The 12,768-nt window shown below is 36.0% G+C and overlaps 1 protein-coding gene across 5 annotated transcripts in view; it reads left to right on the forward strand.

Annotated features, from left to right (window-relative positions):
- LOC122412089 (homeobox protein TGIF2-like) overlaps nt 1-12,517 on the forward strand; it is a 72,888-nt gene extending 60,371 nt beyond the window's left edge. For all 5 annotated transcript variants that reach the window (XM_043421380.1, XM_043421383.1, XM_043421381.1 and 2 more), the window contains 4 exons: nt 3,742-4,010; nt 4,552-4,793; nt 4,882-5,049; nt 5,711-12,517. In XM_043421380.1, the coding sequence (XP_043277315.1) occupies nt 3,742-4,010; nt 4,552-4,793; nt 4,882-5,049; nt 5,711-5,969 (938 nt within the window). In that variant the 3' untranslated portion in view covers nt 5,970-12,517. The remainder of the gene's footprint in view (nt 1-3,741; nt 4,011-4,551; nt 4,794-4,881; nt 5,050-5,710) is intronic.
- The last annotated feature ends 251 nt before the right edge of the window (nt 12,518-12,768 follow it).

Consider the following 12,768-nt stretch of genomic DNA (forward strand, 5'->3'; position numbering starts at 1 on the left):
CGATCGTCGCGCCAAGCATTGTAATATTTTAGTGTATTTCTCCTCGTGGAGTATCTAAATTTTCGATTAAAAATACTCAAACAAATATCGATTATTTCATAAATTCGTTCAGTTCTCATTGTGGATTCATATCAATCGGTATTCAAATATCGATCGTGCAACGATATGCCCAATACGATATAAATCCCGATCAGCTAATAATAAATGCACCCAAGTTAAATTATAATATCCTCTCTAAGGAATATAACAACGATCTTGATGCTAATCATTAATTTCCCATTTCAATCGCAATCTCCTCGATGAACAAACTCGTATATCTAGTGCTCGTGATTGCCTTTGATCCTTATTACCCCGAGCACTCGTCAATGTATTCAACAGCTCGTTTAACTCGGCAATCCAAGTGCAAATCTAGAACAGCGCGTGTCTCTTTCTGTGGGCAGAAACAGAAGGAGAGAGAAATAGATTGGACTGTTAGAGGTCGACAACAAAATTGTTTCGCACACTGCAGCAATGCACTAATATCTCGCGGTTAGAAAGTTTGCTCTACCCCCCCCCCCCCCCCCCCTCCCCCTTGCCCCTTTTTCATTTTCATTTTAATTAAACTAAATTTTCTTCGCTGGAAGAACATTTTGGATTCTGGCTTGAGGAATGTTGCTCGTGTACAGTCGTGTTCGCTCTAGTTTGACGTCAAAACGTTTATTCACGTTGATAAACTTTTGTGTACACACAACTCGGTCGATACAGCAGTCGAATGGTCACTAATACAAACGTAAAACTCGTCGAGTTTTACATCTGTTGCCAGTTACGTAATTATTCAGTCTTATGTCTCTCTCTCTCTCTCTCTCTCTCTCTCGCTCTCTCTCTCTCCCTCTCCCTCCCTCCCTCCCCCTCACTCTCCTCTTCCTTGCAAACTTTGTCGTGACTACCGAACCCGCAATATTTTTGCATTGATATCGTAACGAGTATGTGTGACGAAGTAAAAAAAAGGTACGTTGAAACGATCATCTCCTGCTAAGAAACTGATTTATGACTTCTTCAACAACGTTGCTTAAAGAAAAAAATGACCCGAACGCAAAAAAAGTTCCTCCAAGTCGGAAAAAAGGATTCTATTTAAAGCGTCGAAGCAACCAAGTTTAGACGGAATGAAAATAAATGAATGGCGAGATGTCGATGTGAAAATAGAAGAATCGTCGAAACCGAACGATTCTTATCGCATTGTAGAACCCACTAGCTCTACCGTTTTAGAATATTCGGCTCGTCTTTCGTCTCTTCCTCCTTTTTTTTCTTTGGCAATCGTTGCTCGATCAAAAAAAAATCAAATACTTTTATATACTATCAAGTGAACACACTGGGACAGTTGGAATTTTGTTTTTGGCATTCTCAGCATCAAACACCGAACTTTTCTTATTTCTCAGGCTCTTTCGAAGACATCTCATTGTTGCCGTTGATTGACATAATGCGATATTTTTATTTACCGTTTAACTGCAGTCACACAATTCAATATTTATTCAATAGGAGTCATTGACACTCTCAATTGAAAATATTTTTCAAAAGCAATATTTAAGGGATCTACCCTAATTGGACGGTCGAAAAAAAAACTATTTTCACGATTTTTTTTGACCGGTATAAATTATAAACACGGATACAAAAAGTGTTAGGCCTGAAAAGTACACAAAAAAATTTTTTTACATTCATTTTACTCGGTTTTCGTACAGAAAAATGGGAAAGAAAACAGGTTCAAAAGAGACATGAATGTGCGCTGTTTATGAAATCTCTGGAATATATATGATCGGAGAAAAAAAAGTGGTGATAGATTCAGTAGGTAAATTTTTGATTTTTTCGATAACAACGAAACGGCGGCCATTTTTCCAAAAACTACAAGAAAGCATGTTTTTTTTCATCGTTTTTTGCAAATAAAAAAAATCGTTCCACTCTAAATTTGAAAATTCAGTTCAATAGTTTCGAAGAATTTATCAACGAGCCGTCCAAAAACGTAATTTTGGGAAAAACCTTACACTTAGCCTGCTTTTTATATCTTTATAAAATTTTAGTATAATACTTTCGAAAAATGCAATTGAAATAAATCGCTTTTTGGAAAATTCTAATTAGGGTAGACCCCTTAAATAGCTCTCCATAAATCATCCACTCGCTATTATGATGCAGATGTATATTTCAGCATTGGTAGGTTTTCGGGGTACAAAGAAAAGATATTCTCATAAATTCGCAACTCGTGTCAGAGAATTTTTGCACGTGGGTACGTTCATGAAGAAAATTTTCGATCAATGCCTTTTGGAAGTTTCGATAGAGAACAATGGATCCTCCGCCGAAAACGAGTCACATTAGGCCTTACAAATATTTCGCTGCGACAAAAGTTGGGGAAATTTAATTTGCAGAAATCATACCTGAGCTTGGGTCCGGGACCTGCGGCCCGCTTTATTGTTCGACAATAAAACCTACACGTCGCGACGAGAAATTATCTTGTCCAAGGACTTGAACGGAAAAACAATCACTTGGAAGAATTTTCCATTTTATTGATGTTTCAATTACACTTGGAAATACGTTGGATTTCTTGTAGTTAATATTTTTCCGGGCAGGTAAAGCAATAAAAGTTGGTCAAAATTTACTTCGGTATTTCCCCAATTCCACGCAGTATTTATTCATCGCACCCTTCATTAAGTTCGGAGACAATGGCAAACTGCTTGCTCGACACTTTAACCATTTTTCTTTCTTCCCTCCTACTTCTTTCGGTATTCCTTGCCTTTTCTTTATCGTCGACGCTAATTACACAGTCTTTGATGTGTAAACTCCCCTCCCGCGTTTCATTGGAAAAAGCCTTTCCTACAGAATACGTGACTTCTTTTCAGTACACTCTATGCATTCAAGATACCTGTGTGCATTTTTAACGTGCCTTATACGCGATGTTTCTCCCTCAATTTTCACACTCAGTTTCTCACCTTTTAACGAACTCGCCTAAACACGAGTGTACAAGCTTATTACCGATGATTTTGAAAATCAGTCGATAATATTCACCTCATTTTCGAAACGCAATCAACCGAAGATATTTGAGGTTTATCTCGTAATTAGGAGCTTCGTTTAATGTTTGTTTTTGATGTAAATGTATCGGGACCGTCGAATCAATTTGTCGTTTGAAACATTCTAGTGTTAGGCCTGCGAATGGTAATAAAACTCGGTATTTTCTTCGTAGAAACGAGTCTGAAAACACTCCACTTATCCATTTTATTTGTTTCTATTCTTCCTTCGCTCTTTTATTATTCACTACGAATAGAAGAATGGGAACATGCAGGAAAAAGATGGAGACGAGAGTATCGCTATAAACGAGAAATACTTTTATTGGCTCTTCGTTAAAATACGTCGGTCGAGGTGAAGGAATGCCTGTTTGCTTAGCTGGTTAAATAAGATCGAAGATACTCTATTGTATGCTTTTGCGTACGAAGAGAAAAAAAAGGGTTTGCCATTGGATAACCGTCCGTGTGGACGCGATGGCGTTCCTTACCGATCGAGAAGTTACAAAAAAAGCAACAATGAAACGATGAAAAAAACAGATGAACTAAAAATTATCTGACACTGATGCTCCACAATCTGAGATATTTAAGAAGGATTAACAAATGAATTTTCCCAGAGCAGCAACGTAATTTTTTTTTTCTAATGTTCTTCTAAAAAATGCACCAACTTATTTCCTGCTTCGAACTAATTTTATTTTCCTTGATTTTTTTGTCATAGCAAGGGAACGTTTCCCGTCGTCGAGCAGCACTGACGACGATCAAAGCGGTTCAGACGTTGAGCACGACTCAAACACGATACGCGGCAAAGCTCATTCCGGCATTCTGCACCATGGTGGCACCCATTCGGTCCGTAAACGTCGTGGTAATCTGCCAAAACACTCCGTCAAGATACTCAAAAGATGGCTCTACGAGCATAGGTACAATGCTTATCCCAGCGACAGCGAGAAACTCACTCTTAGCCAAGAAGCCAACCTCACGGTATTGCAGGTACGTTAAAAAACTTGAATAAAACAAATATGAAAAGAACGATGAATATGAGAAGAGCAGGAACGAAAAGCAATAGCATCAATTCTACAAGAAAATCGTAGATTTCATTTATTTTTCGAAGCATACTTTTCAAGCAAAATTATTTATTTTCTCCGGAAATAATATTGAAAAATGCTCTCGTGTTTTTTGACCTGAATCGACGCGACAATTTTGTCGAATAGAGAGGGCGATAGCGAACAACCCCTTCCTCACGTTGATCCCCAAAATTCAGGTATAACCGCAACCCCTTCTGTGACCATATAAAGTCCTGCTAAACGAGAACGCGGCCTGTTTCAAATGGTCGTTCGAACTGTCGAGATCGCTTACGAACTCTGAGTCGGATCGTTTCGTGAATATAGTGAGAAAAAAATACAAAAACGTACCACGGTCGTACGTAAGATTCATCAAAAAATTTCAAACCAAGAACTGTCGGAAGACGAGACCGAAGAATAAAAAACGTATCTAAATAACACGAAATCGTTGTGTCTCTTTCTCGCTGAAGGTTTGCAACTGGTTCATAAACGCCAGACGTAGAATTTTACCGGAGATGATAAGAAGAGAGGGACACGATCCGCTTCAGTACACGATATCCCGTCGAGGAAAGAAGATGCCCGGTGGTAGTCATCAACAAGCGTCCGACATGAGCCCAAGACCGAATCAGGATTGGGATCCTTTAGCTGGTATGAGTGCACCGAAACGTAGCAGGGATCACGATTATGAAGACGCTGCTAGCATCATGTACCGGTGAGTTTATTAAAATTATTCAACTTTTAACAATTATTCAAAAAGTAATATTGTTGAATATAAATAATAATATTTTTGAATTTTACAGAAGCGAGGAAGACAGTCCCAACGATTATGAGAGTAGTTCCCACAGCGAGGAAGAACGTCCGTCTGCCCAATGGCCAAGCGTGATTGTATATCCGTTTGCGGAAACCAAAGTCGAGCAGACTAATCAATTGAGTTACGGAGATGCGCTTGCACATCCGGCGCGTCGAGGGTAAGAATTGTTTTTTTCTAACATGACTCTAATTTCGAATAATTTTTTCAAATTCAATATTCGTAATTGGGGGAAAAAATATGAAGAATCGATAGAATTGGAAAAGGGAAAATGAATTATCGTCAGTCTATAAATGAACAACCTTTGACTATCTCGAACCAATCTCAATCGCGATAAGACTGCTCCAATCACTCTGTGATAAACTCTCCGAACAGAGGGACCAACTATACAATATCAAACTAGAATAAAAGTTCGGAAGAGTTTCAAAATCTTGTAAAGATAAAATACTATAAATTTGAAGAGCGAGAAAAAAGTTTCGTCTCTGGGATCTAACCCACAACTATCCATTCACTGTGTTACTTATCACGATCGTCAGCAATTTTTATTACATTTTACGCATGGGTATCCTCCGTTCGTGGTCTTGGAATGCCTGTGTTATTGAGTTTCTTGAAAATATTTCCTCTCCGGAATGATTTTCAGTTTGGCATCGTGAAAGTTGGTGAAAAGTAATAACTTGACTCAATTGTTCCGATAAAAATATTATTTTGGGCAGCTTTTAAAAAGAATAGCTTGAATTTTAAATATTTCGTTGATGGGGAAGAAAGAAATAGTGTTCTTCGTGCTGTGCTCAAAAATAAGACGATTTTTTGAACATCCTTAGGGACGAAGACGAGTCGACGGTGAGCGAGGCAGCGTACTGGAGTGCACCGAGGCAACATTTGACTACAACACCGGATGTGCAGAACGAGACGGAGGTTTACAGTACGCACAACAATCACAGTCCTCATAACGAGGAAACACCACCGCCAACACCACCGGAGGAAGACAAGGACAAATTCAAGTGCCTTTATCTTTTGGTCGAGGCGGCGGTTGCAGTTAGACAACAGGAGAAAGAGCGCGAGGCAACGGTGCCGGTTTAACGTTGTGCAACATGTGTTTTTTTTCTTCCCTTCGAGCACAATCCTACGGAAAAGGAACGAAACAACAAACTTGAAAAACCGGTAAAGTCGTGAGCTTTTGGACAAATAAGGTATAAACGTGAGAGCTTCGACCAGTGATCGGAACGGAAAGCATAGGAAAGGAAAAAAACAATCTCATCCTGCACCGGTATTTCGCGTTACTTATATTCTAATTTTGTTTTTCCTCCAATTTTTTTTTCCACTCGTTCCATATTATCTTTTTCTCACTGTTGTGTCGCTCACAAATCCAGACAGTCGTGCGTGATTTATCGAGTCGAACGGACGAAAAATGAAAAGGACTGATGCTTACGCGCACTCTCCGAGAGGAAAATATACAAATTGTTTTTTTTTTCTGTTTGCGATTCTGCTTTGAAAATCTCGTCTCGAGCGGCAGTGAAAATCATAAACGTTACGTGATTCGCGACCGCTCTTCAAGTACGTAATCAATCCATACTAGTGTCAGTGACTTTGTCCGCAAAACAATTTTTCCATAACGTACGAAACAGAGAGAGAGAGAGAGAGAGAGAGAGAGAGAGAGAGAGAGAGAGAGAGAGAGAGAGAGAGAGAGAGAGAACGAAAGAAAAACCTTCATTCGATTGAATCAAAGTGCTCAATAAGAATTAATTGCGAGTGTTTCCTTGCGTTCAGAATTCTTTCCTCAGTTTCATTAATATTCTTTGTCTCCTTCAGTAGTTGCAAAATACTATATCGTCGACGCAAACTTCGTAACAGTTTGAAAAACTCACACACAATAACATTCTGCCTCTAATGTTGGCAAAATCATAAATTTGGAAGAGAAACAAACGGAAATTATTGCGAATCTTAAATTATCCGGAGTAGTGAGAAAATCCCCCGAAAAGTTGTCACATTACTTATTCTCCATTGCGTTATTATTCTGTTTACTTCTTTTGTTTAGTTTTTTCGTTCAGCGTTAAATTCTAGGCTTTCTGGAAAATTGGTATCATCCAAGTGATTTAAATTACTAAAATTATTCTTCATATCATCGTGGCGTCGGTGAAATATTCGAGTTGATATTTTTAATTAAAAATGATAAACTAACATGTTAACGATTGTTCGAGTTGATTTATTTTCCTTTTGTTTTATTCTATTTTATTATTTTTTTTTTTACTCCCGTACAATCACGATGCAAAACTGATATTTTCCATCTCGAGTATTTTTTCTATCGTTTCAATTTACCTACGAGTTTTTCTTTTTCGTTGATTTTCTGAATCCTCTACCAAACCAAAATACACGACGATGGTCGAATTATTACTTTTCTGTCGTCTCCCTTTTCATTTTCGTTTCTTTTTTTACCTTCCAACGTAACACGAATAAGACGACTCTCTTAATCAGCGATTTGTTTTTTTTTTAGATGTATGCGAATTTCTAAATCGATCGGAAAACGCAATATTTTCATTTTCATTTATAATTCAAGCAAATCAACGGAATTGCTTACTCGACTGTGAGGCATTTATATTTGTCGTGGCACAATGATATTTTTTTATCATTTCTGACGGGATGGCTGAACCAAAATGATTGCCTTAGGATCAAGAAAGAAAACAAAACGAGAATATTTTGTCAAAAACTCGCCAACATATCGTAGGATCGATTTAGAACTTCGTCAAGCAAAATATCGATGATCATCGAATTACTTGGGTTTTGCGATGAACTTTTTTTTACAAAACAAAAGAAAAAACGCGTTATCGAGGGTACTGAGAGAATAAACGTCACGAAACTGTTGTCTGTTACGCGGAAACAAAATGAATATATATATATATATATAAATATATATACACGTCTGTATATCGTGGAATGATTGGTACAAACGCCAAAGACTTAATTAACTATTAATAATTAATAATAACAACAACAAAAAACGAGCAGATATCCCGATCGAGCGTTTTTGCGTAGTGTGCTAGACGAAGCGCGAAATTATGAGCATCTGAATAAATGTGCGTATGAAAAGTTGTATGCGAGCGATAAAATGAAAAAGAAGAAAAAAAAACATACGAGAATTCAGGACGAATGATCGATTCGTAACGTTTCTCTTCTGCGTAAAGACCATTGAATCCATACGAAGAAATCTTCTTTCGTAAAAACAAACACGCGGGGAACTCTTTGCAAAAATAAGCAATGAAAAATGACGAAAGACAAAGTTATCGAGTGTACAAAAATGACTCTTGAAATTTATTTTACTATAATGAGAAAAAAATACAAATTAATGACCGTGGTCTTAGAAATTAGTTTGACTACTTAGTGTAAGTCGTTAGTTTTTAATTACAGCAGTGAGAGAATTAAACTGGGCAGTACGAAGCTGAGTAATTTTTTTTCTGACAAAAGATCTCGTTAATTTGGTTTTAGAGAGTGGTGGAATTAAAGACTCGTACTGCCGGTCCAAGATTTACTTAAAAGCCCGTGAGAGAATGATTAAACACCCCTTAATAATCAGCAAACCCGAGGAAAAAGCCATTGAATGAGATAGTAGCAAAAAAACAAACGATTTATTCGCGTAGAATTTCGTTCTCCGTTGATTTTTTCTTTTTCTTTTAACAAGAGTGACAAATATATATAAATCTATATATTTTTTTTTCGTTCGTAAGATTTGATGCGAATCGTTGCTGGTTAAATGTTAGGCTGTTGTTTATTGGTGAAGAATATAAATTTTTGAAATAAATACTGTTAACTATTGGTAGTCGTAGAATGGGCGAAAACCACATACATTTTTCAGTTTCTCGGTATGAAAGTGAAAAAGGACAGAAAACCGTCTTCAACGTTAGAGATTCTGGAAGGGGAATAGCCACAAAATTTCCTGATTTTTGTGCTAAAATTCATTCGCGTGCTTCACTACCCTAAAGTTATAAAATTTGTTCATTTTATTCGTCGCCTTAAAATTGTATTTAAAAAAAAAACGAATAAGAAATACATTGATACAAAAAACGTGGTAAATTTTTAAAAGTTCTTTCATTTTGATAATATAAGATGTTAAGCCTCTTCGAATTTGTCATCTTCACAAAATTACCTCTCTAGTTATTCATATTTTTGTAAATTCCATTAGTATTTCTTTTCTAAGTTCATTATTTTTGTGTACAATCCGTACTGCTGTTCGATATAATAATTATAGTATCGATTGAAATGTCTTCAAAATTGCTACGTGCAAATTTTTTCGCTCCGCATAAAAATTCGTTTTAGCATAAAAATCAAACGTATGTAGGAGTAAAAACTTTTTCATACACCTCGATAAATGAAAAAAAATGAGGGTGGCTCGGTACTTGAATGAGGCGAAAGAAGTCGATTCAAAATTTCTACAGAAAATCACCAATACTCGTGTTCAAATGCAACAAAATGTCTTGAATAATAGCAGTTTTACTGAAAAAAAATTAGTGCTTACAAAATTTCTTTGGAAAAATTTTTTGATTGGGCCACCCTGCCATAGTTCTTAAAAATTTAGGTGAAAAAAAAACAAAAAATTGAATGAGCAAAAGTAATAAAGTATGAAGAGATTGTGCGCAAAAACTTGTTGTTTTTCAACGCACATTTCGAAACGAACCAGTGTTCATTGCCGAATAGCGTCCAAAGTGTCTTAAAAACGAAAAAAAAAAAGAAAAAAAATAATCAAGTCTCCTCGAAGCTGCCCCACTGTGAGTTTTGCCCGTCTCGTCAAACGTGCAAGAAATAAAAACAGCCTCTCTTTTTGTATATCATCTCAAAACAGAAAAAAACCCCATTGAAACGGCCTCGCGTTCAACAAATCTCTCGAGGTCATTTTCCTTCCTTTCAAATGCCAACAAAAATCATTTCAAGTACATACAAAAGCACGGTGATGTATATTGAAAAAAAAGCAACACAAACTAAAACTAGCTACAAGAGAGCGAGAATAAGCGGCGAGAAGTTTATAGTGAAAAGGGCAATCCGCGTTTAGAGTTCCTATGCCTCAAACCCAATTTAAAAGGAATGAATAATAGTAGTAACAAGAAATAACAAATAAACTGATAAACAATGTAAATTCTCCATGTACAGAGACGAACCGTAAAAACTGGGTTTCAATACTGAATTAACGTATAACCATTTATTGTAGTGAATACATAAAACATATTAACATAATTATTATTATCACAATTTTTATTAACAATATTATTGTCATTATTAATATTAGATATCTAAAAAAAAAAAAAAAAATACGTCGTTTCTCATTTATATTAATAGTGAGTGAGGTTTTTTGTCTTGCTAGGAACATAGCGCTTAGAATACGTAAATAGGTGCGTTTGAGCGAACACAAGGGTGCCTTGTTTCGGGAGGTCTCTTTTTTCACGAAGTTGACCTCTTTACAGTAACGTATATTTTGTAAATCACGACTCCAATCATGCAGATTATCCCCAGATGAATAATAAAATTCTCTGCGACAAGCGATTGCAATTTTGAGAAAGAAAAATCTGTTTTTCTGACTAGGCAAAGCGATCAAAAATAGTTTGACATTTGCGACGTCGAGGAGATTTTCATCGAGGGATAATTTGTCGAAATTGCGTAGCAGAAAAAAGCCTACGTTTTAAGTATTTTGTAAGCTATAAAATGCGCAATGAAAGAAGAAAAAAATTGACACTGTATCAACGATGCTCTTCCCAATTTATATAAAAATCAACGAAAAGATAAAAAAAAAAAGCAAATGAAAAACAGACTCAAGAAGTTAAGAATTTATCAATGCAAAAAACTGTTTTTATACGAAATTCTCTGTTTTTTCTTTTTTTTTATATATATATATATCTACTGCATATGAAAATGAAAAAAAAAAAAAAGTTTCTTCATGTCCGTGCATCGAGGCGAACAAATGATTGAAATGAAAATTCGTATTCGTACGTTTGAGTGATACTCGTTGTTAATTGTTAATGATCGAAGGGGAAGGCATGTCCTGGCGTTGTGCCGTTAGCGTAAGTGCGTCTAGACTGTTTTATATCGATGCTTCCAAACACACAAAAGAAAAGATAAACTGACGAGAGCTTAAAATAAAAACATAAACGTGAATACAATTAATTGATGTAGGCTTAGAAAAGAAGAAATAAAATTGACACGAGACGACTCTCAGCATTTTTTTCACTCAAAAACCGCTCACGAAGCATAGAATAAATAACAATAAATATTTGATTCCAGTTATTGACACGGAGACACCCTCGCAGTGAGAAATATAGTAATCATTTTGTTTATTTGAAAAATAATATCACGTTTGCGAAAAACTCGGGAGGGAGAGAGCGAGACACGCATATTCATGATGAATATTTATTATCTAGTTTACACATAGATAATGTTGAAAAAAAATTAAAATAAACCGAAAAGGTCCAGTGGACTAAGGACGCAACTGCGCTTGCACGCACGCTCAACTATCGATAATTAATAAATTAATTAGTAAAACAAATGGACAAAACAAAGGAAACGAAAAATCGAATATAGTCTGTGAAGAATACAAGGAACAGTGGTAGAATGAGATTTTTCTTTTCTATTTTCCGTTTAATTCTCGATCACACTATCCTTTCTTCATTTCGTTTTTTGCATTACCGAATATTAAACAATGAAAAGATTACGAACAGTTGAAGAGAAGAATGACGTATGTTAATATATCGTTTTAAGGATGTTTTATTTCTAAGTTCAATTCTTCGTATATGTGTATGTACAGGGTGCCATAAAGAAAAAAAAATGACATACTGTCGTAAATGGTTTATTATCATTACACCATCAATCGAGAAACTAATGCCGCAGTCCAATTTTCGTTCGTCGGTTTTTTTCCTTTCTCTCTTTATTTTTCTTTCGTTTTTATTATTCTCTTGCTCCGTTTTCTTTTTTCAATTTGTACACAACTTGTTGTAGGTAATGTTTTTGCTATTATCGGAGACTGGACGACGACGACGATGAGAAACGATGATGCCATCGAAAGCTTTTCAATTTTTCCTCCTTATTTTCCACCGTCGAGCTGCGAATGTGCCAATTTAATTTAGGGACTGTAGGGACGAGGTGAAACATTTCTCACGTGTCCAACGTTTGGAACGTTTGTTTATCGAGTTTATAGTAATTTAGACGAAAGTGTGCGTGGGCGTGTGTATGTGTGCGAGAGAGAAAATCATGCGATGGTTGTGTTCATTTTTTTGTAAGCGCAACGCCACTTTTTTTATTACAACAAAAATTCCTTGACCAGAGCTCGAGATCGTGAGTTTGAGAAGATTAAAAAATAAACTAATTAGAGTATGAGAATCGAAGGAAAAGCGAAAAGGAAAAGTGGATTGCGAGATTGAAATTTAATGATCGTCGAGCAGGTGATAATTAACATTATGAAAAAATATTCATTGACTCTCGTACGTCGTGTCTTTTGATGAGAATTTAACAACTATTTTGTAATTACGTCGTCGTCACGAGTCACGATTCAGCATATGGTCATTTACGTAATTTTAGAATAAAATGTTATTGTATTGAACTATTATTCGATTCGCAGACCTACAATAAAGCATGTTGTGAATTTGAAAAAATCACTCTCTTCTCGTTATTTCTTCGAAGCCCCAAATTCACCTGATCCCAAATTTCCTAAATTAAGGACCCTTCCTTCCTCGTTATCATTTCCCTTTTGATAAATTTCGGTTAATTATCGATTCAATATTCAACCTTCGCTAGAAGCAATCTCGTTCAAAATCACAAAATGAGATTCTATCCATGTGATTATGGAATTTCTAAAGAATTCTGTTACGCTGCTCAGACAGGAATGAAGCTAATTACCCCCTCGACG

Source organism: Venturia canescens, chromosome 6 (assembly GCF_019457755.1).
Source record: "Venturia canescens isolate UGA chromosome 6, ASM1945775v1, whole genome shotgun sequence".
Lineage (NCBI taxonomy): Eukaryota > Metazoa > Arthropoda > Insecta > Hymenoptera > Ichneumonidae > Venturia > Venturia canescens.